At 44.9% G+C, this 23,306-nt stretch overlaps 2 protein-coding genes across 4 annotated transcripts in view; one reads left to right on the top strand and one right to left on the bottom strand.

Moving 5' to 3' along the window:
- Positions 1-2,532: 2,532 nt before the first annotated feature.
- Positions 2,533-22,157, bottom strand: EFCAB9 (EF-hand calcium binding domain 9). 2 transcript variants are annotated; one of them, XM_070774521.1, is made up of 5 exons: positions 22,018-22,157; positions 8,053-8,233; positions 4,778-4,926; positions 3,802-3,978; positions 2,533-2,828 (listed from the first exon to the last, which is right to left on the bottom strand). In XM_070774521.1, the coding sequence occupies exons 1-5, from the start codon at positions 22,018-22,020 to the stop codon at positions 2,634-2,636; spliced, it is 705 nt and encodes a 234-aa protein (XP_070630622.1). In that variant the 5' UTR covers positions 22,021-22,157; the 3' UTR covers positions 2,533-2,633. The 2 variants fall into 2 exon arrangements, with proteins under 2 accessions (XP_070630622.1, XP_070630623.1); XM_070774522.1 differs by having other exon boundaries at positions 2,536-2,828; positions 8,065-8,233.
- Positions 19,853-23,306, top strand: part of STK10 (serine/threonine kinase 10) — a 124,778-nt gene continuing 121,324 nt past the window's right edge. Inside the window, exon 1 of one of the 2 annotated variants that reach the window (XM_070774519.1) lies at positions 19,853-20,263. In XM_070774519.1, coding sequence (XP_070630620.1) covers positions 20,108-20,263 — 156 coding nt within the window. In that variant the 5' untranslated portion in view covers positions 19,853-20,107. The remainder of the gene's footprint in view (positions 20,264-23,306) is intronic. The other variant, XM_019982823.2, reaches the window with a different exon arrangement.

Genomic DNA, 23,306 nt, shown 5'->3' with positions numbered 1-23,306 from the left:
ATTGCAGAGCGTTGTATACATACAGAGAGCAGATGCTGAATGGCCCTCCAGATGGATTTTTACCAGTTTAGTGCTGTAGACTATGTCTGCTCTTATTTTCCTATAACCTGACCAACTTTTTGCTCTTTGACAGCCTAAGTGGAAACCTGTGTCATGTGTTTTTTCTTTGAATGAAACTTAGCATTGTACTGTATATTTTAAGGCTATTTGTTATTTTTTTTCCTCCTATGAATTATCTGTTTCCCATTTTCCTAATCCATTTTGGTCTTTATCCTCTTAATTTGTAAATATTTTTTCTATATTAAGGATATAATGCCCTTAATATAGGATTTGTTGTTTTCTATCACCTATTATCATTTGTTTTTGTGTAATTTACCATGTAAAAATTTTGTTTTGCATGGTCAGATCTATCAGTCTTGTATTTTATGGCTTCTTGGTTTTCTTCCTAAGGTCTTACCCACTCTGAGATTATAGAAGAATTTTCAGGATATGGATAATGGCCCCTCTCAGCAGGTGTTTGCCAAGTTGATTTGGTCTTTTCTAGTCCTTGGCATGGAGAAGGCGATGGCACCCCAGTCCAGTACTCTTGCCTGGAAAATCCCATGGATGGAGGAGCCTGGTGGGCTGCAGTCCATGGGGTAGCTAAGAGTCAGACATGACTGAGCGACTTCACTTTGACTTTTCACTTTCATGCATTGGAGAGGGAAATGGCAACCCACTCCAGTGCTCTTGGCTGGAGAATCCCAGGAACGGGTGGGCTGCCGTCTCTGGGGTTGCACAGAGTCGGACACGACTGAAGCAACTTAGCAGCAGCAGCATACCCTATTATTTGGCTGTCCCTCATTCTTCCTGCTCCCCATTCTAAAACAATAAAAGGTATGATATCTTCATTGATTTAGAGACCATGCCTGGGGGAAAAAAAGACATATACCATTGTTGAGTTGCCCTTTATATATTCCAAGAGTGCTCCCCTGGGAAAATGGGAAAGAGAAGACTTCTCTTCCTCAGACCCCGCAGTTTCTCCTTCCAGAACCGCACCCAGGTTGTAAGGCTGTCTGGTAGCAAAAGCTACTGAGGCTGCGTGAAGAGGCAGAAACCCATCCAAGGTAAGCCTGGTGGTGTGGCGAGGCCCTTTGAAATGACGGTTAGTCTCTTGCTGTCATTTCCCAGCCAGATACTGCTAGTCTCTCAGCACAATACTCTTACAGGTGTAGTAGTACCCAAACCTATTTACAGAGGCTCTTCTCCTTGGAGAATTAACTGTTCACCAAATCAGAGGAGAAGAGCATTGTTCTAAGTGAGATGCTCTCCATCTTCCTGGTCTTCACAATGGTTCTTGAGATCAATCCCATTATCCCCGTGTATAAACCAGAAATCAAGAGATGTGTGTTTCGGGGGACTTCTTGGTGTTTTGCTAGTTCCATTTCGTTTTCATAGTACCATTTTGGGGAAGAGAGAAGGTTTGGTTTCCAAACATGACTCATCAGTATGTTATTAACATCTCATGACTATTAGAGTAAATATAAAGGATGTTCATAGTGTAACTAACATGATTTCAGCTATTACAACTTTGACTTAATGAATGACAGTCTTTGATAAGCAGTACTCTTGTCTGTTGCATGTTGACAAAGTAATGTTGATGATTATTAAGTACTCTGAATGCTGTGGTCGGTTATATTACGTGGTGTATCCTTAAGAAATCCTTGGTTTATAGGAAATGGGCTGCATTCCTCCAGTCACCAAACTTGTCCCTCAAATCTATGGACGAAGGAGATGTGGTAATTACCATTATGCAGAAGGGGTTTCTGAGCCAGTGAAATGTCAGCTTAAAACTTAAACAGGATCTGCTAGGACTGAGGTGAGTTAGATCAGTTGTTCTAAGCATAGGCATCTAACTGACCTCGAGTCTGAACTCCGGTCCTACCACTGTGAGTCATTAAGAACCTTAGGTAGGTAAGAGTTCACAGGGTTAGGAGGATAAAAAAGCCATGTGTCTAAAGCCCCATGCCTTACCCATAGCAAGCACTTACTGAATGGTAGTTAATATTTAATACCACAGTACAGTCCAGTAGGGAGGATTCACAAGTCCCATGCTAAAAGCACTTAAAAATTATTCAAGGCATTACTTACACAAAAAATTAAAATTATACAAGGACATGTAATAATTATCATACCCTAGTAGATTTGGTATAATTGCTTAAGCACCTAACTCATCAAAGAGCAATTCAAGTTCTAGGAAGAACACAGTCCCCATATCCTTAAAAGTCAATATTCCTTACGTGTGGAGGCGCATTTCCATTCTGAAGTTTGTTTTTAGCCTTAAGGATTGGGAGAATAGAATTCTGAAAGTATTGGACTACTTGTGGCAAATCTTAGGAAAGCATCGTCTTCCAACTGCTTAGCTCCAGGAAGAGCTGGTAATTGATACACAGGGACCTGGTAGACAGGATTGGTCTGAAAAGCAACAGCAGAACTGGGACATGTCAAAAAAGAGAAGTGATTACATGACTATGAGTCATGTGAGGCCTCAAGGTTAATAAGGTTAAGAATCTGTGGGTTGAAGAACACTCAACCCTCATGTGTAAAAATCAGAGATACTCACTTTGATGTTCTAAGTTTATTTTTAAGACCTGTTAACAATTGTAATTACTTATACTTTCAAATGGTTGTATTCCAAGAAGACTCTCTCTCTGGCTCTCATTCACTTGTGACAGTTTCTTTTTGAGTACAGCTTTCTCTTTCTTCTTCTCTTTCTCTGCTTTTTGACTCTCCTGATACTTGTCCATGGAGAAGATAGTAAACAGCTTAAATTCCTTGTAATTAAGAAGCTTGTGTTGGGGAGGAAAAAAGGAAAGTTATTTCAGAAGGGATTTGATACTTTGTTTCAGATGGGAGCAGGATTGTAGTCACTTCTCATTTAAAACCTTGGAAACTTGATTAAAGAGGCCCAGTAATGAGGACTGATCCCTGTCTGCTTGTGGTCTAGAGCCAGAGACAGCCTACTGTGGGCTCAGAGGGCACCAGGGCCACTTTCTTACTTCTGCTGCCTCAAGTCCACACATGTTCAGGCTGCCATCTGAGCTGCTTCACAGTGCGGTCCATCTGTTTAAAGCTTAGACTTTAGCTCTCACTTGCTAGTCAGCATGGACTTGGACTAGGCCGTTCACCGAATGGACTTGAAATAGGTATGCACTGTTTTCTCTTGGGATTAACTCATGTGTTCCCATCTAAGAATTTCTTTGTTTCTACTTATTAAAATCTATAACCCTTCCTCTTAAGACCAATTCCTGCCATATTAAAATAGTTCCTTCTTTCAACTAAACTTCCAACAGAATTTCCTTCTCTAAACTTCTGTAATTTTATATCCACATTATATGATGTAGCAGTTACAACCCTGTCTTCCACAGGCCTGTCCATCTCAGGTTTTCTGTGATCCCTGTACCGTGACTGGGATTACAGCAGGTGATCACAGCACAGAGTGCTCCAGCAGGTTTCTCCTTCCCTCCTCCTTCCCTGTCCCACTGTAGGCAGAGGACACAGCCCTCTAGCTCTGGACAGAGGGGCTGCCAGGCCACAGCCTCCCAGGTGGCTCAGGGGTAAGGAGTCTACCTGCCAATGCAGGAGATGCAGGTTCGCTCCCTGGGTCAGGAAGATCCTTCTCTAGAGGAGGGAATGGTGACCGCTCCCTGGAAAATCCTAGGGATGGAGGAGCCTGGTGAGCTACAGTCCAGGGGGTCACAAAGAGTTGGACACAACTGAGCACGCACACTGCCAGGCCACATGCTAGGGACCTGCACTTACGCGGTCACCTGTGATGTCGAAGTTATAGTAGAGGTCTCTGAGTTGCTGCTTTTTAATATTAAAGAGAAAGTTGTACATGTGCAAGTGGTCTGGGCCAATTTTCAGCTCCCCATCCAGGTCAAGCAACTCAAAAACAGGCCGGGAATGGCGGAAGATAAATTGCTCTTCCAAATGGTTCTGTTTTGAGAGAAAAACATAAGGAAAGGAATAGTATTGTCGGTGCTACTTTCTAAACTTGTTACATCAAGACTCATCTATTCACTAGTCCACTCCCTAGAGAGCTAAAAGCAAAGGGCAGAATCATAGCAGCTCAGGGCCGGAAGGGTGCTGTGGTCAGTGTATCAGATCCTGCTTCAGCATCTGCCCTCAAGGGGAACTGATGCTATCTGTAGTGATTAGTTCTGCTAGATGGAACTCTCATTAGTAGAATGCATTTCCTTGTGTTCAGTGAAAATCTACGTAAGAAAATGTCAGCGCTGGCGATAAAATGATGAAGACATGAGGTGCCTTTCCTTAAGGAAAGGGAAAGAGGTGAATACACTCTAGGAGTGTGTGCAAGGTGAGATGGGTACCCAAAGACAAGCAGGTCTTGTCTTGCTCATTCATCCCCTTCAGAATATTCTCTGAGGAAAGGGATCACTGAGGAAGAGAGGCAACTGGGATTACTGGTGATTATTTAAGACCCACCAGCTAGAAGGGGCAAGCAAGGAAGGGCATGCCAAGGAGAGATGTGACAGGATGAGATTTGTTCTTTATAAAGGCAAAGTGGGAGGGAAGCTGGGTAACCCTTCGAAACTCCTAGGTTATAGATGGACCATTTAGGAACCAAAAGTAGTACTCTCCCTGTTTCTTCTTCCTGTTTCCAGTGAAAAGAAGAAAACTTGTGCCGCACTCTTAATTTGGCGCCGCCGTTAGCGACATGGTGGCAGCCGCTGAGCTCTGCCCCCTCGGCCCCAGAGCCTGGCTGGCTACTTGCCTCTTGTGCCAGCAGTATGCACACCAGCATGTAGAACTGGTCAAAACCAATCTCGCCCACCGTGTTCCAGTCCAGCATGTTGAACACAACTGTGATCTGGTTCCTTGTCAAGTCAGTCACATGATGAAGGAAGTGGTAAAACAGCACATCTGTCAGCAGGGAGATGAGACAGGTTATTCTGAAACAGTTCTAGAATGTTCGACATCTGGGGGCCACCAAAATGGTGGTCCTGTTGGAAGCTTGTTGACGCGGCAATAGAAACGATAATACTTTGTTTCTGGCTTTGCCACTACACATTCCACTGCGCCTGGACTTGTGAAGAAGGGGAGTGGACAGGGCTTGGTTCCTGAGTGCAGCTCATGTGCTCGATGGAACAGACCGATGTGCATACATAACCAATAAAAGGCTCAAAGTGCTCCTAGTACATAGAAGAGCTTAGTTCTCACTGGGGACCTAGGACATGCTCTTGGAAAAGCTGACATTTCACCTGGGTCATTCACTTGAGAGAATTAAAAAGAGAAATTTAAAAATCATTCCTCTTCTATAAAAGTATCACTGTGCCTCATGCTTACGTAACGTAAATGCTTTTGACTGGGGAAAGGAGCTAGCATCAGGCACCTTAGGTGCTGGGCACTCTAAGTGCTGCATGTCTCGGAACCCAGGCAGCTACAGAGCCTTTTACAATAAGCTTTGGGTGATAACTAGGCTTGGGGCTTCTCGAGCTGTAATGGGCATACCAGTCACTTGGGGATCTTGTAAACACAGCGGTTGTGATTAGAAACTGGCTTGGGACTACTGAGTCTGCATCTTAACAAGCTCCCAAGTGATGTGGCCTCTGCTGCTCTGTGGACCACACTTGGAGTGGCAGAGCTGGAGTTCATATGTGGTCCATCTGACTCCACAGCCTTGCTCTTTCTACAGTGAAGCTGTATCTTTTGCACATTAGTTAATGCATCTGCAGTCATATGCAATCGGAGGGGGAAAAAAAAAAAACACTGTAATTTAAAGGACAGGGAAGGTTTTTGCCTGAAATTCCACTCACTCATCATCTGTCTTGGGGGATGTTAGATGGAAGAAACAAACATGGTGATGTGTTCACACAGTGGTATATGGCTGTACAGGTTGTATGTACAGATCACCCGTAAGATTTCAGAGATTCTCAAGTGTAACTTTGTCTACATGTGATTTCTTCTTGCCCACTGATTACAGAGGGCTTTAAACCCATATCTCTTGCAGCTCCTGCATTGGCAGGTGGGTTTCTTACCACTGGCACCACCTGGGAAGCCCTACCTTATTTATACCCAGTCCTAAAAGAGAAAAAAATCAAAAGACAAATGAACAAACGAAAAAGCCCTGAAGTGTTAAAGCCCTAAAGAACCCACATGCCAATGCAGGAGACGCAAGAGACCCATGTTCGGTCGGAAGATCTCCTAGAGGAGGGCATGGCAACCCACTCCAGTATGGTTGCATGAAAAATTTCATGGACAGAGGAGCCTGGTGGCCTACAGTCCATGGGATCGCAAAGAGTCAGACACGACTGAGCAACTGAGCACGCACACATACACATTAATTACATTAGTTGTCTTGTGTCTCCTGCACGAGACATGGCTCCACTACATCTGTAAAGCATGTCTGGGTGGTTTGGAGTCCTGGCTGAAGTGGGCTAAGGGTACAATGAATCAGTTAACACAGTGTCATGATCTGAGGGTTTCCCACGTCCCACCAGGTGTGAGCACTTGGGAACACACCATGTGCAGACATGCTGATGCCTGTGTCCTTGCCTCGTGAGGATTGCTTTACAGTAAGGCTCAGTAGCTAATCAACAGATACTATTATTCAGTCGGCCGACTCCAGGCCAAGCATCTAGGGTTCGATGTCACCACATCCCTGGCAGGCAAAGCTCAAGCCTGTGCCTTCCTCCAGGTCACCATCCGGTCCCTTGGTGACCAGAAGACCCGAGTATGACTTCATCTCTCAGGTGTTGCATCAGCGGGGAGCGACTTAGTTACCAGGGAGATCAGACTGCTCAGCAAACGCTGGTGAGACTATGGGCTTTAGAGTTAGAAACCCTTGGGTTTTGGGGCCAGCTTTTCTGTTTACATCAAGGTGCCCTACAGTTGTCTTATCTAGGACTGGGTTATTGGGAAGATTTGGTGACATGCTGTGTATAAATCTGAGGCATGAAAGTATGAATAAATGAAGGTATCTTTATTATTTTATAAGGATTGAATGAACTCTTTAAAAAAATTTTATGGAAGAAACTCCTTGTTGATAAATGATACTTCTCTCCCTCAGGTTACAATGAGTGAATAGGATACCTTATTTATGCTAAGTCTCTTCAGTCCTGTCTGACTCTCAGTGACCCCATGGACTGTAGCCCACCAGGCTCCTCTGTCCATGGGATTCTCTAGGCAAGAATACTGGAGTAGTTAATCATTCCCTTCTCCAGGGTATCTTCCCGATCCAGGGATCAAACCCACATCTCTTGCAGCTCCTGCAGTGGCAGGTGAGCTCTTCACCACTAGCGCCACCTGGGAAGCCCTATCCAGGTCTAAAGAGAGAGAAATTGCCAAACAAACAGAAAGCCCTAAAGTGTTGTGCACTCAGCAGCAGGGTTGAGCTCATCAACACTTTTCAATCACAAGTACCAAGAATTAGAAGGGAGCTTGCCGATCATCTGACTCAATTCTCCCAGTCTATGGACAAGTTTTGCTAAGGGACTCTTGAGGGTTAAGGCCTGAGAGGGGTCGGCCGCAAGGAATAGCTGTAACAGTAACGAACACATTAAACCCTTAGAGCCTGCCGAGCACCGTGCTAAGCACTTTCCGTATGTTATCTAATCTCATCACCTTTTTTTTTGGCTGCACCATGCAGCATGAAGCATCTGAGCTCCCAAACAGGACTGAACCCACGCCCTGTGAAGTGGAAGTGCGGAGACTTAACCACTGCACTGCCAGGGAAGTCCCTCGTTATCTTTCTTTTCCAACCATGAGGTGGACTCCATTATTAGAAGCCTCACTTATGGATGAAGAAAATTAGACTTAGAGGATGATGACATTGTGCAAGTCACCAAGGAATAACGCGTGGAACCAAGATCTAATCCCAAAGCTGTTGTTTTATCTGCTTCACTGAACTGCCATCAAGTCTCAGCTGGCGGGGTCTCTCTGTGCTTCATTTCGAAGATGTAATACCTATGTTAATGAACTAGTTTCTGGCTCTGTAAGTTCTCCTGCACATTCATTAAAAACCAAGTCATGACCAGAAGAAGCACTTACGGAAGTACTGACCATTCAAGGTTTTCTTGTGGTGCACGTCAAGAAGGTGAAAATACTCCACCAAGGCCTTCACATTCCTCACGGATAATAAGCAGTACAGTTTGTCCAGGTAAAGGTACCACAGAAACGATCCCTGCTTCAGTTTCATTATGGAGCCCTTTAAGCCGAAGACTCTGGCAACCTGAAGTAGAACAGAGAATTCTGCCTCAGAACTAGAATGTTGGGTGGAGAAAAGCTCAGGTAGTAAAGATCTTCCTAGGTCAGACATCACAGGAAGCAGTCAATAAAAATTTAAAATTGCGGCAATTCTCCTGGCTGACCAGTGGTGAGGACTCGGCGCTTTCACTTTGGAGGCCCGGGTTCAATCCCTGGTCGGGGAACTATGATCCCACAAGCCAAGCAGGGTAGCCAAAAATAAAAAATGAGAATTTTCCAAAGTCAGTGAAAGACACCCATCCACAGACTGTGCTCATTATCGTTATCAAAGTGAACAGCTATGTAACTACACGCCAGGCACTGTTCTAAGTGTGTTAATATACTAACTCATTTAGTCTGCAGACTAGTCATAGAATCCTAAGAGGCAGAGATTATTATACCTATTTTACAGATTAAGAAACAGGCTCAAGGCACAAACTGCGGTGTATAAAATAAGCTACAAGGATATATTATACAAGGAGGATATATTATATGTTACATGTCTATATATATACATAATATACATATATATATATTTGGCTTTGCCTCACAGCTTGCAGGATCTCAGTTCTCTAACCAGGGATTGAACTTGCGCCCTTAGTAGTGAAAGCATAGACTCCTATCCACAGAACCACCAGGGAATTCCCTAGCCAATATTTTATAATGACTGTAAATAGAATCTAACCTTTAAAAATTGTGGACCACTATGTTGTATACCTGTAAGTTATATAATACTGTACATCAACTATATCAATTAAAACTTAAAAAAAGAAACCAGCTCAGAAAAGTTAAGTAATTTTCCTAATGTCAATAGGCTAGTTAATGGTGAAGTCAGCATGTGAACCCAGATAGCCTGCCAATAATCACTGCTTTTTAGCCATGCAATATTGCTTCTCAAAACCTTGAAGTCCTAAGTAGCTGAAATAAGAAGAAATACATATCTGTACACATCAGAGTGCAACTATATTCTACCAAAGACAAAGATTTTAAAGGCAATCAGAGAAGAAAGATTACTTTCAAAGGACTGATGATTAACAATCCACTTCTTCACAACATGGAAACCAAAACATAACAGAATTATGTTTCAATGTGTAAAAACAATCTAGCCAACTAAAATTATGGTTTCAAGAAAAAAGATGATTTCAGTAAAATCATCTTTCAAGACTGAAGGGAAGTTCCTTAAAAAGTTAAACATGAAATTACCATTATTTTTAGCATTAATCACTCAGTCGTGTCTGATTCTTTTCGACCCCATGCCATATGACCTAGCAATTTCACTCCTAGATAATATATCCAAAAGAAATGAAAAGTATTCAAATAAACACTTGTACAAAATGTTTGTAACAGCACTATTCACAATAGGCAAACGGTGAAAACAACCCAATGTTCATAAACTGATGACAAATGAAACGTAGTACATTCATACAGTGAAATATCATTCTGTCATGAAAGGGAAGGATACACGTTACAATGTAGATGAACCTTATGGTAAGTGAAAGAAGCCGAGCCCAGAAAGTCACATGTTATATGATTCCATTTATATTAAGTATCCAGAAGAAGCAAAGTCATAGAAAAGCAGATCAGCCACTGCCAGGAGCTGGGGGGGAGGGTAACGGGAAGTGACAGCTTCTGGATTCCCAGTGGGCTGATGAAAACGTTTCAAACCCGCAGAGGTGATAGATGAGTAGCACTGTCAGTGTCCTAAGTGCCACTGAATTGTACACTTTTAAAAATTAAAATACTTATTTTTGGCTGCACTGGGTCGTCGTTGCTGCGTGGGCTTTCTCTAGCTGTGGCGAGCAGGGCCCCTCTCTGGTTGGGTGCGTGGACTCCTCATTGGGGTGCCTTCTCTTGCTGCGGAGCATGGGCTCTAGGGTGTGCTGGCTCAGTAGTTGTGGCACACGGGCTTGGTTGCTCCTCGGCATGTGGGATCTTCCTGGACCAGGGATGGAACCCGTATCCCCTGCACTGGCAGGTGGATTCTTAACCGCTGGACCACCGGGGAAGTGTCTGTGTGCTTTAAAATAGCTAATTTTATATTATGTGAATTTTACTTTCTCAAAAGAATGAGGAGAAAAATCAAACCTGAATTTGACCATTTTACAGAAAATATAAATCAGGGAAATAGAGAAGACAGCAGAGGTCCATGTTAAATGGCACTGTTGGGACACAATGAACAAAGCCCAGACTGCGGAAAGCTCTAAAAGAAAAGGACTCCGCTGCTTCAGTAAAAACTTACAAGAAAAGAAAAAGAGATGCAAGAGGGATCTGTAGACTAACAGTTTAATTAGTCTTTCAGATCGCACCAGTTACAGTGTATGGACATATTAGGACCCTTATTAATATAGATTGTGCATTTGAAAACCCACAAAAATAAACAACTTACCAAAAAGCATGAGATGATGGAGAACTATGAACACTGATTGGATATAATATTAGAAGTGACAACAGATGAGGTTGTTTAAAAAGACAAAATGATAAGATGCTGGAATGTGCTTCAAAATGACTCAGGCTCATGGGTAATCGTATACATATACTAGGGTTGTTCGAACATGAAATGACTGATGAGTATATACTAGTACTACCTTACACTATTCTTTCTACTTTGAATATGTTTGAAATTTTCTATAGTGAAAAGAAAAAAAAAAACAGGATGAGATAAAGCTGTATTCAGGCAAAAACAAACAGACAAAACCCCCAAACAACTAAGAATGATCACTAACGGACTCTCCCAAAAGAAATTATAAAGGATCAACTTAAAATAGTAAGAGAATGATCACAGAGAGAAAATCCAAGATGTAAGAAGGAACACAGAGCAACGAAGTAGTAAGAATGCGTGGGTCAATCCAAGTAAACAACGTGGAGTGAAGTGATAACAGTGTCAGAACTGCAGGGAGTTCCCTGACCGTCTACTGGCTAACACTCCACGCTCTCAGTGCAGGGGCCTGGGTTCAAGCCCTGGTCAGGGAACTTGATCCCACACACTGAAACTCATTTGCATACAACAGCTAAAGATTCCGCATGCTGCAAGGAGCTGAAGATCCTGCATGCAACAGCTAAGACCCAGCACTACCAAATAAATACATAAATTTTTTTAAAGGCTTTAAAAATGATATAATTTAGTATTATTATTTATCTTTTGGCCATGGCACACGGCATGTGGAATCTTAGTTCTGGGACCAGGGATGGAACCTGTGCCCCTGTGCCTTGGCAGCGTGGAGTCTTAACCACTGGACCACCAGCTACTACTACTACTAAGTCGCTTCAGTTGTGTCCGACGCTGTGCGACCCCATGGACTGCAGCCTACCAGACTCCTCCATCCGTGGGATTTTCCAGGGAACAGGACTGGAGTGGGGTGCCATTGCCTTCTCCCCTGGACCACCAGAGAGGTCCCCAAAATGATAAAATTTAAGTGCAATATAATTATGACAGAAGGAAGGAACTAACAAAATAAACCCATACACACAAAAACTGAGAAAATTAACACCCATAAGGGAACTCTTCAAACACAGAAAAATAATCCCTTATGAAAACACAGACATTCAGGGAGGAATGAGAAGTACCAGAAATTGAATATGTGTGAGTAGATCTAAATGAATATTCACTGTAAAAAAATGCTAAAAATAATGTCATATGAAGAAGCTAGCTGTGGGTGCCGTCAGAACTCACCAGGAGCTATATAGGGGAAGATCTGTTGCTGCTAGAGGACGGGAGAAAAAATGGTGTAAAATTTAACTGCGTTTTCCCAGTGTGTTAATTAGGGTAAGGACTGCTAACTACTGTGGTACTGTAACAAACAATTCCCAAAATATCAGATCTAACTGTCTTTTCCAATGCCATAGTAACCAGTAACATTCAAGATGATGGTGCCCTGAGCATGCTGTGTGTACACAGAATAGGAATATAATGTTGTACATATGAAACTTATTTAATGTTATAAACCAAAGTTCAGTTCAGTTGCTCAGTTGTGTCTGACTCTGCGACCCCATGGACTGCAGCACAGCAGGCCTCCCTGTCCATCACTAACTCCCGAAGTTTATTCAAACTCATGTCTGTTGAGTTGAGTAATGGTGATGCCATCCAACCATCTCATCCTCTGTTGTCCCCTTCTCCTCCTGCTCTCAATCTTTCCCAGCATCAGGGTCTTTTCCAAGGAGTCAGTTCTTCGCATCAGGTAGCCAAAGTATTGGAGCTTCAGCTTCAGCATCAGTCCTTCCAATGAATATTCAGGACTGATTTCCTTTAGGATGGACTGGTTGGATCTCCTTGCAGTCCAAGGGACTCTCAAGAGTCTTCTCCAACATCACGGTTCAAAAGCATCAGCTCTTCGGCATTCAGCTTTTCTTTTTAGTCCAACTCTCACATCCATCCATGGCTACTGGAAAAACCATAACTTTGACTAGATGGACCTTTGTTGCTAAAGTAATGCCTCTGCTTTTTAATATGCTGTCTAGGTTGGTCATAACCAAAGTTACCCCTATAAAAAAAAATTTAAAAATAGATGATGGTTCCCTATTAGCCTGAGTTCCTCAGTGACTACACAAAAAGATAGAGGATCTTCCCTTGCCCTGGGAGGTGAGAACGATGGATTTTCATCTGGGGCTTGAGAGTGACAGATTCTCCTCTCCCAGCAGCAGAAAGCTATTGCTTTGAAGGATTTTGCTACTTCTGAGGAAGTAGATGAGACTTTATACTCATCTCCTGGCAGCCACCAACCTCCTCCCTTACTCCTGCCTCAGCAAGAATCGGAACTCTCCAGTCTGCTGCCCTGCCCCCAATTCTTCTCACAAGCACCCATTGGAGACACATGGGAAGGAGTTTGCCAATGCATGTGATCATGCCTTGTATCTAGGAAATCCAGCGAACCCACACTGACACAGTAGCCCACACTTTGCCTCTAATGATTTGCTCAAGCTTTAGTTACTTTCTTCTCTACCACTTGTGTGGCCACTGCCGTCTTCAGTGGTGTTCTGCCAAAGGTTCCATAGTGGGGTGCCCTCTCTCCTCGCTTGTTCTTTTTGGCTTTCAGTTTCCTTGGTTGCCTCGTGACCTCAGTCCTCTGATATTCTCAAGAAAAGTTTTGTAGAGCATCCATCTTTTTTTCTCACGAGGATAGACGCGACATTCTTTGTAGCTTTCTGTACAGTCAGTAAGAAATCCATCCGAATTGTGTGAAGGCTTTACTGCAGCATAACTTAGCCTACTCAAATGGATAGGCTGGTTTTTATCTGCATTTCCCTGATGACTAATGATGTGAAGCACATTTACACGTGCATATTTGCCGTCTGTACTTTCTTTTTCAAGACAGAGCACAGATACTGATGTAAGGATAGACATTTCCTGTCTTAGATCTAGAAAGCACTTCTCCAAAGAGCCATAGTACCATTTTATGGAAAAATTTATTTGGAGACCACAAGGCTCTCCTTAGCCTTTTAGTTTATGAGCCTATTGGCTTTCTGTTTGGTTTCATGGCCTCTTTCCCATGTACTTTAGGATTTTGCAAATGTCTTGAGGGCAAAACCTTAGAGTAAGGTACCATTACATATTCACTGGAATGGCTAGAGTTTTAAGAACTGATGATATCAATATGATTGGAGCAGTATCATTTGTGGGAACGTACTTGATGAAAGTGAAACAGGAGAGTGAAAAAGTTGGCTTAAAGCTCAACATTCAGAAAACTAAGATCATCTAGTCCCATCACTTCATGGGAAATAGATGGGGAAACAGTGGAAACAGTGGCAGACTTATATTTTGGGCTCCAAAATCACTGTAGATGGTGATTGCAGCCATGAAATTAAAAGACACTTACTCCTTGGAAGGAAAGTTATGACCAACCTAGATAGCATATTTAAAAGCAGAGACATTACTTTGCCAACAAAGGTCCGTCTAGTCAAGGCTATGGTTTTTTCAGTGGTCATGTATGGATGTGAGAGTTGGACTGTGAAGAAAGCTGAGCACCGAAGAACTGATGCTTTTGAACTGTGATGTTGGAGAAGACTCTTGAGAGTCCCTTGGACTGCAAGAAGATCCAACCAGCCCATTCTGAAGGAGATCGGTCTTGGGTGTTCTTTGGAAGGAATGAGGCTAAAGCTGAAACTCCAGTACTTTGGCCACCTCATGCGAAGAGTTGACTCATTGGAAAAGACTCTGATGCTGGGAGGGATTGGGGGCAGGAGGAGAAGGGGATGACAGAGGATGAGATGGCTGGATGGCATCACCGACTCGATGGATGTGAGTTTGAGTAAACTTTGGGAGTTGGTGATGGACAGGGAGGCCTGGCGTGCTGTGATTCATGGGGTCGCAAAGAGTCGGACACGACTGAGCGACTGAACTGAACTGAACTGAACTGAAAGTGATACAATCCTTTGTAAAATACTTGAATACTCTCTTATGAAGTTAACCATATACTTAGGGTATGATCCAGCAATTGCACTCCTAAGCGCATCTAGGAAAATGAAAATACATATCCATGCAAAACCTCATAAGCATTTGTAGCATCTTTATTCATGATAACATAAGACTGCAAATGTCCATCAACAGCTGAATGGATAAACAAATTGTGGTATATCCATACACTGGAATACTACTCAACATTTAGGAAGAATGAACCACAAATACATATAACAACATGATGAATTTCAAAATATTATGCTGAGTGAAAAGAAACCAAACTTAAAAGAGCACTACCATATGGTTCCATTCATCTGATGAACTAGGAAAGACATTTCCAGTATATGGTGACAGAAAACAGATTAGTGGTTGCCTGGGGTGAGGATGGTGAGTGGGGATTAATTTATGATCAAGGAAAAGAATTTCCTGAGATGAGGGGAAAGTTCTGTACCTTGACTCTGGTGATGGTTGCATGCTAAGTCGCTTCAGTTACGTCCGACTGTTTGTGACACTATGGACTGTAGCCAGGCTCCTCTGTCCATGGGATTCCCCAGGCAAGAATAATGGAGTGGGCTGCCACACCCTCTTCCAGGGAAATCTTCCCTGTCCAGGGATTGAACCCGAGTCTCATATCTTCTGCACTGGCAGTGGGTTCTTTACCACCAGCACCACCTGGGGAGCCCATGGTGATGGTTACATGGGCGTATATATTTGTCAAAACTTTGAACTCGTTTTATTAAATATAAAAACCTCAATGAAGTTGACTTAAAAATTTTTTTAAGACAAAAAAATTCAATGACATCAGTATTAAGCATTCTTGCTCAACAAAAGTCATTGGAAAGTTAACAGATATATGATACATTGGAAAGACATCTGTACTCAGTAAGAAACTATTTTTTTAAAATCTTACAGTCAAAAAGTGAGAAAGGAAATCTAATAGGAAAATGGGCAAAGAATATGAACCAGCAACATGAACCAGCAAAGAACCTGAAATGCAAACATCTAACAAACTTATGAAGACATGCTCCAACTCTAATTAAGAAGTAGAAATTTGCAAATTTAAAACTAGGTTTTGTATCAAACTTACAATGAACAGATAATTCCTATCTTAAATTGTTACATAAAATTAAAAAAAAATAATAAATGTTCTCATTTTGAAACCAGATAGAGACAGCACAAGAAAAGTATGGGTGCTTTGGTTTGTGCACATAGACATAAAAGTCTATGTAAAGTGTGAAGTTTGCCGTCAAAGTCAATGCTATGTGTATAAATATACATTATGACCAAGAGGCAACTGGACACAGTAGTTACACAAACAGATGCAGAGACTTTGGCATCAGACTGCTGCTGCTGCTGCTGCTAAGTCGCTTCAGTCGTGTCCGACTCTGTGTGACCCCATAGACGGCAGCCCACCAGGCTCCCCCATCCCTGGGATTCTCCAGGCAAGAACACTGGAGTGGGTTGTCATTTCCTTCTCCAATGCATGAAAGTGAAAAGTGAAAGTGAAGTCTCTCAGTCGTGTCCGACTCTTAGCGACCCCATGGACTGCAGCCTACCAGGCCCCTCCATCCATGGGATTTTCCAGGCAAAAGTACTGGAGTGGGGTGCCATTGCCTTCTCCGTGGCATCAGACTACTTAGGTTCAAATCCAAACTCTGCCGCTGATAAGCTGTGTGACCTTGGGCTTGTGTTACTTAGCCTTTCTAGAGGAAGATAAAATATTCTCTAAGAATGCAAGAGTATTTAGTCAATGAAATCTACCATGACTATAGGCTGGGTGAGAAAACTCATGTAATTAATCATAAGATAAACGTATATGGTAAATGCAGAAACAATATTTGATAAAGTTCTACAGCTATGAGAAAAAGTTATTAGCAAATTAGAAATAGCAGGAAAGTGTCTCAGTGGGTAAAGAGACTGCCTACAATGCAGGAGACGCGGGTTCACTCCCTGAGTCAGGAAGATCCCTTGGAGGAGGCATGGCAACCCACTCCAGTATTGTCTGGAGAATCCTACGGACAGAGAAGCCTGGTGGGCTACAGTCCATGGGGTCGCAAAGAATCAGACAGAACTGAAGTGACTGAGCACACACGTGTGAGGATCTTTTGCCACAGTCTTTCATAAATATCATACTTAAAGGAGAAACTTTAAACCCTTTTCCATTAAATACTGGACCAAGACAAGGATTCCTACTTTCACTGTTACTGTTTAACATACAGTAAAATCATTTGCTAAAGATTCTAGCAAACGCCATAGGAAAAAGGAGAAGAAATAAGAAATGTGAGGATTTTATAGCAGAAGCTGTACAAAGTGCCATGACATCTCTCAACTTAAGAGATGCTCTCTGGGCTTTCAAGCATGGCAGGCTAGCAGCGCTGCCCTAGGGAGCAGCCCTTGGTCAAGGACAGATGAGGCTTAGAGAAAAATTCCCCAGTTTCCTTGACTCTTCGGCTGAGTCTGCAGCATGCTGTATCCTGATCCCCAGAACACCCAAGTGGGTTAAGCCCCGTTAGCCATAGCAGTATTCAGCTCCCTTTACGGGCTTCAACATCACCTCCCAAATAAACTATTTGTATTCAGATCCTTGTCTCTGGGAAAATCCAACCTAAGAAAACAGTCAAATGCTTTTTCTGTGACTACTGAGACTATGTGATTTTCTTTGTCAATGCAGTGTCTTACTTTAATTGCTTTTGTTTCTGCATAGAACCATTCTTTTATTCCTGGATAAAACTTTCTTGGTAATAGTGTTTTTATTCCCCTTGGGTTTCATCTTGCAAGTATTTTGTTATTTTTTTTAAATTTATTTATTTTAATTGGAGGATAATTACTTTACAATATTGTGATGGGTTTTGCCATACATCAACATGAATCAGCCATAGGCATATATGTGTCTCCTCCTGCTAGTATCTTTTTTAATCCATCTATTACCTAAGGGAAAGTAGTCTACAAGTTTCTTTTACTATCTCTACTTAGTTGTAGTAAAACTCATCTTAGAAAAGTGAAATATTTCCTTTATCTTCCTAAAGTATTTATATAAAGGGAGAAATTATTTGTAAAGCCACATAACATGATGTCTTTCAGTGGGGGCAGAGTTAGATTTTTGATTCTTTATTCATTATTAGCTTATTTAGGCTTTTATTTCTTATTGAAATTATGTATCTTTTATATATCACTTATAATTTTGTATATCATTTGTATTTTCTTCTACATGATTACCTATTTCATATTACCCATTTCATACAAATTATATTCACATAAAATTGTTTAAAATGTCATTTTGTGATTTCAAAATCTCTATGGTACCTAATACTATGTCCCTGTTCATTTTCATTGTCTTGGGGACTATTTTTCTTTCTGTAACTCATTTTGTGTCTTTGACCAGTCTTGTCTATTCGCTATTTCAGAGATATAGCTTGTTTTGTTAAACCTCTCTGTTTGATTTCTCACAACTTTACTTAAATATCATTTACATATCATAAAGTACACCCATTTCAAGTATACAATTCAGTGATTTTTACTAAATCTGCCAAGTTATTACATCATCACCATAATCCAGTTTTAGAATATTTTCATCACTCCAAAAAGACCCCTCATGTCCATTTCAGTTCAGTCCGTTAACCTGCTTTCTGTCCCCATGGATTTGCCTTTTCTAGACATTTCTTATAAATGGAATCATGTAACATGTGGTCTTTTGTGTCTGGTTTCTTTCACTTATAACATTTTTGAGTGAAGCTCTCCATTTTTGTTTCTTACTTCATTTTTTTCTGGAGCTTTCACACAGTCCTTGTGGTTTGGCTGGACCTGGGGATAACCTGGGCCTCCAACTCCCAGACCCCTAGACTGGCCTAAGTCAGAGCCCCTTCCTCCCAATGGGAGAGCCTCCCCACTGTCCTCCCATCCGCTTCACAGAGTTGGTCAGGTGGACTGAAACAGAGAAAGACCTGCCTTCCGGCTTGTTCTGGGAGGTTTATTTGTGGGTGAGCGCCCAGTCTTGTGCTGTGTCTGCTTCTTCTGGTGATTAAGACTTTCTACAGTTGCAACCACTCACTAACTAGTGGAGACATTTCAATCTTTACTCAGGGTACCCTTATGCAGACCACTACCAGCACCCCAGGCTTCTGCAGCTGTCTTTCCAAATTGGTGTTTGCCTGCTGCTCCGGAGTGGTAAAAACACCTCAACAGGAATTTTCTCCGTAGGGACGGGAACTATTGGAGTGTGACATTCGCTGAGGCTCTATTTATGAGGGAGAGTTACCATAATAAGCTTTACATGCTGCCCACCGTTTGGAACCCACTTAGATTTAGATGTAAGTGTAACTGCCCTAGAGACAGTTAACAGCGGCAAGTAAAAAATGGCCAGGTTCGAGAATGATGGTCTTAAGTCAAAGAAGACTTAATTCTATGTATGTTCGCCCGGTCGTGTCCAACTCTGCAGTCCCAAGGACAGCAGCACGCCAGGCCTCCCTGTGTAATGAGCTTATTTTTTTTTTAATTGGGAATTTAAGAATAAGAAAGTTTTTACTTAATATGCAAATATATTTGAAGACCCATCCTGATGCATGGGATACGTAGGTCGGCAAGGAGCTCTTTCTCCTAGCCCTGTAATCCTGGCCGGTTGGTGGATCTCGGTGGACAGAGCCCTGGGAGGCGGGAAGCGAGCCGGGGAGCCTGGGTCTCCAGGGCTGACCACTGCCGCAAGGACCGGGCATCTCCCGCGCTAGGAGGCAGCACCGCGCCGAGGAAACCGCACTGGCTCAGCCAACAGGATGTGTAGCGGGGGGCTGGTGCCTAGCCCGCCCGGCGCCCCCACCTGAAAAGTGAGCGGGGGCAGAGCCCCTTTGCCGGGAAGTTACAGGGCGGATTCAGTGATTAATGTCGGTTCGCCCTCTTGGTCTTTGGACAACAGTCAGTGGGCGCTCGCGAATAGCCAGTTTGGTTCCCCTTTCGCTCCGGCAGAAATATTGGGAGCCACGTGACTCTGGGGGTCTCCCAGCTCCGGGACGCTCTCGCCGAAGGGTCCCCTAAACTCTCCAAAGCCTAGTCTGTTGCTTGCGGGCGTGCGGCGCGCAGGGGACTACAGTTTCCAGAGTGCCCTGCGGCGACGGGCGGAGCCGGGGAGCGCCCGTAGCCAATTAGGGGGTCTCCGGGTGTTGCCGGGGAGCGGCAGGTGGAGCCGGGTCCCCGGAACGCCTCCCGAGGCTGGCCGGCTGGGCGGGGGGCGCGGCGCGAGCGGGGCCGGCACCGGGAGGCGGCCCCGGGAAGGGACCGAGCGGGGGCGGAGACCGCGGCTGCCTGCGCGGTTCCGGGTGCTCCAGCCGCGAGCTGCCCGGGGCGCACTTGACCCGTGTCGGGCTGCGGGGAAGGGCCGGTCTGCGGAGAGCCCCCGAGCGCCGCGGCGCCCTCCAGCCCCTCCGCCTCGCGGCCGCGGGAGCCGCGCCACCTCGCCCCCCGGCTCGCGTGCCCCCAGCCATGGCTTTCGCCAATTTCCGCCGCATCCTGCGCCTGTCTACCTTCGAGAAGAGAAAGTCCCGCGAATATGAGCATGTCCGCCGGGACCTGGATCCCAACGAGGTGTGGGAGATCGTGGGCGAGCTGGGCGACGGTGCCTTCGGCAAGGTTTACAAGGTGAGGGCGCTGAGAGGGACTCGGGGCGCGTGGAGCCGCTCCGGAAGGGAGGGGCACTGGCCCTGGTCAGTCTCAGCCGCGGCTCGGGAGAACGCAGAGGGGCTGCCCCGTCCTGAACTCGGAGTCCCGGGCTCCCGTCCCGCTGACCCTTCTTCTTTGCCGGGGGTGGGGGGTACCCTCACTCAGCCTGGCTCAGTCCTTGCGCCCCTGACGGCCCGGCGGCTGCCGCCAAGCTTTTTCCGAGCACTTCCTGTGCGCCCCGCACGGCTCTCGGCGCCGCAGGGGGAGACAAAGGGGCGCTTATAGAACTTTTGCGTCCGAGACTAGGCGTACTTTTTAGGGGAGTCCACCCAGATGCTGTTAGGGTGCCGAGGCGATGGGCACAGAGCAACTGGGCTGCGTCTGGAAGGGTTGGGTCCGATGATATTAGGGACACACCTGAAGATGAGCCAGAGACAGAGAGACCGGGGGTGGGGGTAGGGGGTTTCGGAGTGAGAGGTTAGGCTTGGAGATGGAGGCTGGGGCCGGCAGAGCGGGAGGTTAAGGCCTCTGGAATCCTGCGCTTCGGGGGTCAGATTTGAGCGTGTGGATGAGTCACTGCTGGGGAGTCTCCCAGTCTGTAGTTACCTTTCCCCTAGAGGAATAGGAGGCCAGAGAGCTTTTGTGGAGGGGTGGGTGGGGCAGAGCTGATTAATTCTAGACACGTTTGCTGTAGGCATTGTCTGGTTCTTAGTCCTGAGAAGAAATTCTGTGTTGCTGGGGACCCAAAAAACACTTAGGGCTTGACGCCACCCTTCCCCTATCTCCTAGAGAAACCCACATGTTCTCGAGGAGGACACCCCCTTCATGAGCCACCGTCACCTTCATGGGATTCCTTTAGCTTGTGGACCACTCTGATCCCAGGACTTCCCTTTTAGGAGCTTGGACCACAGATAGGGCTTCTCTCAGTCCTCCTGGTCAAGACTTGCTCTTTTTGACCTGAAAGTGGTGGTGAGCTGAATTACCAAATTGTGGTCCCTGAAGGAGTGGCATTAGTATCACCTGGGAGCTTATTAGAAATGCAGGGTCTGAGGCCCCACTCTAGACCTGATCAAGTACGGTCTGCGTTGTAAGAAATCCCCAGGTGATCCCTAAGCACTTTAAGTTTTGAGAAACCCGGCTGGAGGCAATTTTGAGGCCACCCAGGCCCATCCCCGTGTCTATTTTGTTACCACCTCCCTTCTAAGCAGGCACTTCCTGTTACAGGGTGGAACCCCCACTGGAGCAAAGGTTCTGTGGTTGGAGAGGCTGTGACACTCACACCCGTGGCTCTCAGCTGTTTGACTTGCTGCGCTTCTCTGCCTGAGGGCTCTGTGTGTAGGCAAGGGCAGCCAGCACATTCTACACTGGCACATCTTTTCTTTACCCTTCTCAAAGCTCCCTATTCCCTCTGCTGCTGCTAAGTCGCTTCAGTTGTGTCCGACTCTGTGCGACCCCATAGACGGAAGCCCACCAGGCTCCCCTGTCCCTGGGATTCTCCAGGCAAGAACACTGGAGTGGGGTACCATTTCCTTCTAGGGCACCAGGAAACTGTCCTCAGTCTTGGCGCCCCCCACCTCCCCAGCCCTCCCCTGGACACCCCACCCCCGGACACCCCACCCCCGGACACCCCACCCCTGGACACGCCACCAAAGCTCTGGCCTCCCCCAGACACAGCCTGCTCTCCAGGTGTGCTCTGACCCCTGCAAGGGCAGCTGTACCCTTGGGCAGCTCACCATGTCCCTCACTTTCTCCAAAAGGTTCAGCTGGTGTTTCCAACGCTTGCTGTTGGCTCTCGAAGATATTTGTTCTGTTTGGGGTTGGCTTTCAATTAGTCTTTTCCCTGTCCCCTAATGGATCCTGGCTTCATATGGTTCATTTTCTTTCAAATCTAAATGTAGAACTTTGCTTTTAGGCTGGTAAGATTTCCCCTTGTCAGTTTCGATTGTCATTTCCTCCTGCTTTAGCTGGGTAAAACTCCCCTACTGCTCTGAAAGTTCCAAACAGAGGAGCCCATCTGATTCACAAGTTATTTTGTCTGCTGGTTCTCCAGAACACATGGACCCTTTTAAAAGCAAGTGTAGTGCTCAAAGCTGTGAGCTGACCGTACCCCAGCTCCCTCCCCACCACCTCTGAACCCTTGGTTTTCTCCTCATTAAGAGAAGGCAAAGCTGGACCAGGAGAGCTGTGTGATGGCTGATACACCTGGACAATTTGTTAGATTCCACGCCTGGCCTTAGTGTGTGACTGTTCAATCCAACCCATCCCCATGTTATGTGCAGGAACGCTGGGTCCCAGGGAAAGGAATGGACTAGAACCAAGGCTCTGGGCTTAGTTAACAGCTTCGGAAGATCTGTCTTAGATCAGAGATCTCTGTGACCCCTATCTCCTTCCCTGGAGAAGTGCTGTTTACTCAGCCCTTTAGATATGAAGTTGAAGCAGTTATTGCTTTAATAAAGATTCTATTCAGGGACCGTAACTCCTCCCTACTTCATTGTCCCCTGGCATGGCCATCTCAGCAGCACAGGACAGAGGTACCATCTAGGTTTTTTATCTCGGAGCAGAACTTCTACTTTGACACGGTGCCTTGGTAACCAGCTGGCTGTGAGCTGGGCAAGTGACAGCCAGCTAGCAGCATCTCCTCTTCCTGTCCTAGAACTAGCAGATTTTTCTTCTGGCCTAGGTGATGATGGCCTTCCTGAGGATTTCTCTGGTGTAAGAAGTCACGAGAGGGGCTTTTCTGGTGGTCCAGTGGCTAGGACTCCACGCTCCCAATGCAGGGGGTCCAGGTTCATGCCCTGGTCAGGGAACAGATTTCACGTGCCACAACTAAGATCTAAGGTCCTGTGTGCTGCAACTAAGACCGGATACAGTCAAATAAATAAAATAAATATTAAAAAAAAAAGAAGTCATGAGAATCCCAATTTGTCAAAGACTTGTCAGAAGAGGATGCCAATTATAGATTTCCTGTTGAGTGTCTTGTTGAGGCTCAAAGCCTAAGCATTAGCAGTCAAGATGTGTGCGT

This window comes from Bos indicus, chromosome 20 (genome assembly GCF_029378745.1).
Source record: "Bos indicus isolate NIAB-ARS_2022 breed Sahiwal x Tharparkar chromosome 20, NIAB-ARS_B.indTharparkar_mat_pri_1.0, whole genome shotgun sequence".
Classification (NCBI taxonomy): Eukaryota; Metazoa; Chordata; class Mammalia; order Artiodactyla; family Bovidae; genus Bos; species Bos indicus.
This window is presented reverse-complemented; position numbering and strand designations above follow the sequence as displayed.

Excerpts from the sequence above, each read along its gene's own strand:
- EFCAB9 (XM_070774521.1), bottom strand. Across the intron at positions 3,979-4,777 it reads GCATACTGCTGGCACAAGAG|AACCATTTGGAAGAGCAATT; the intron begins GCAAGTAGCCAG and ends CTCTCAAAACAG. Across the intron at positions 2,829-3,801 it reads TCGACATCACAGGTGACCGC|CTTCTTAATTACAAGGAATT; the intron begins GTAAGTGCAGGT and ends CCCCAACACAAG.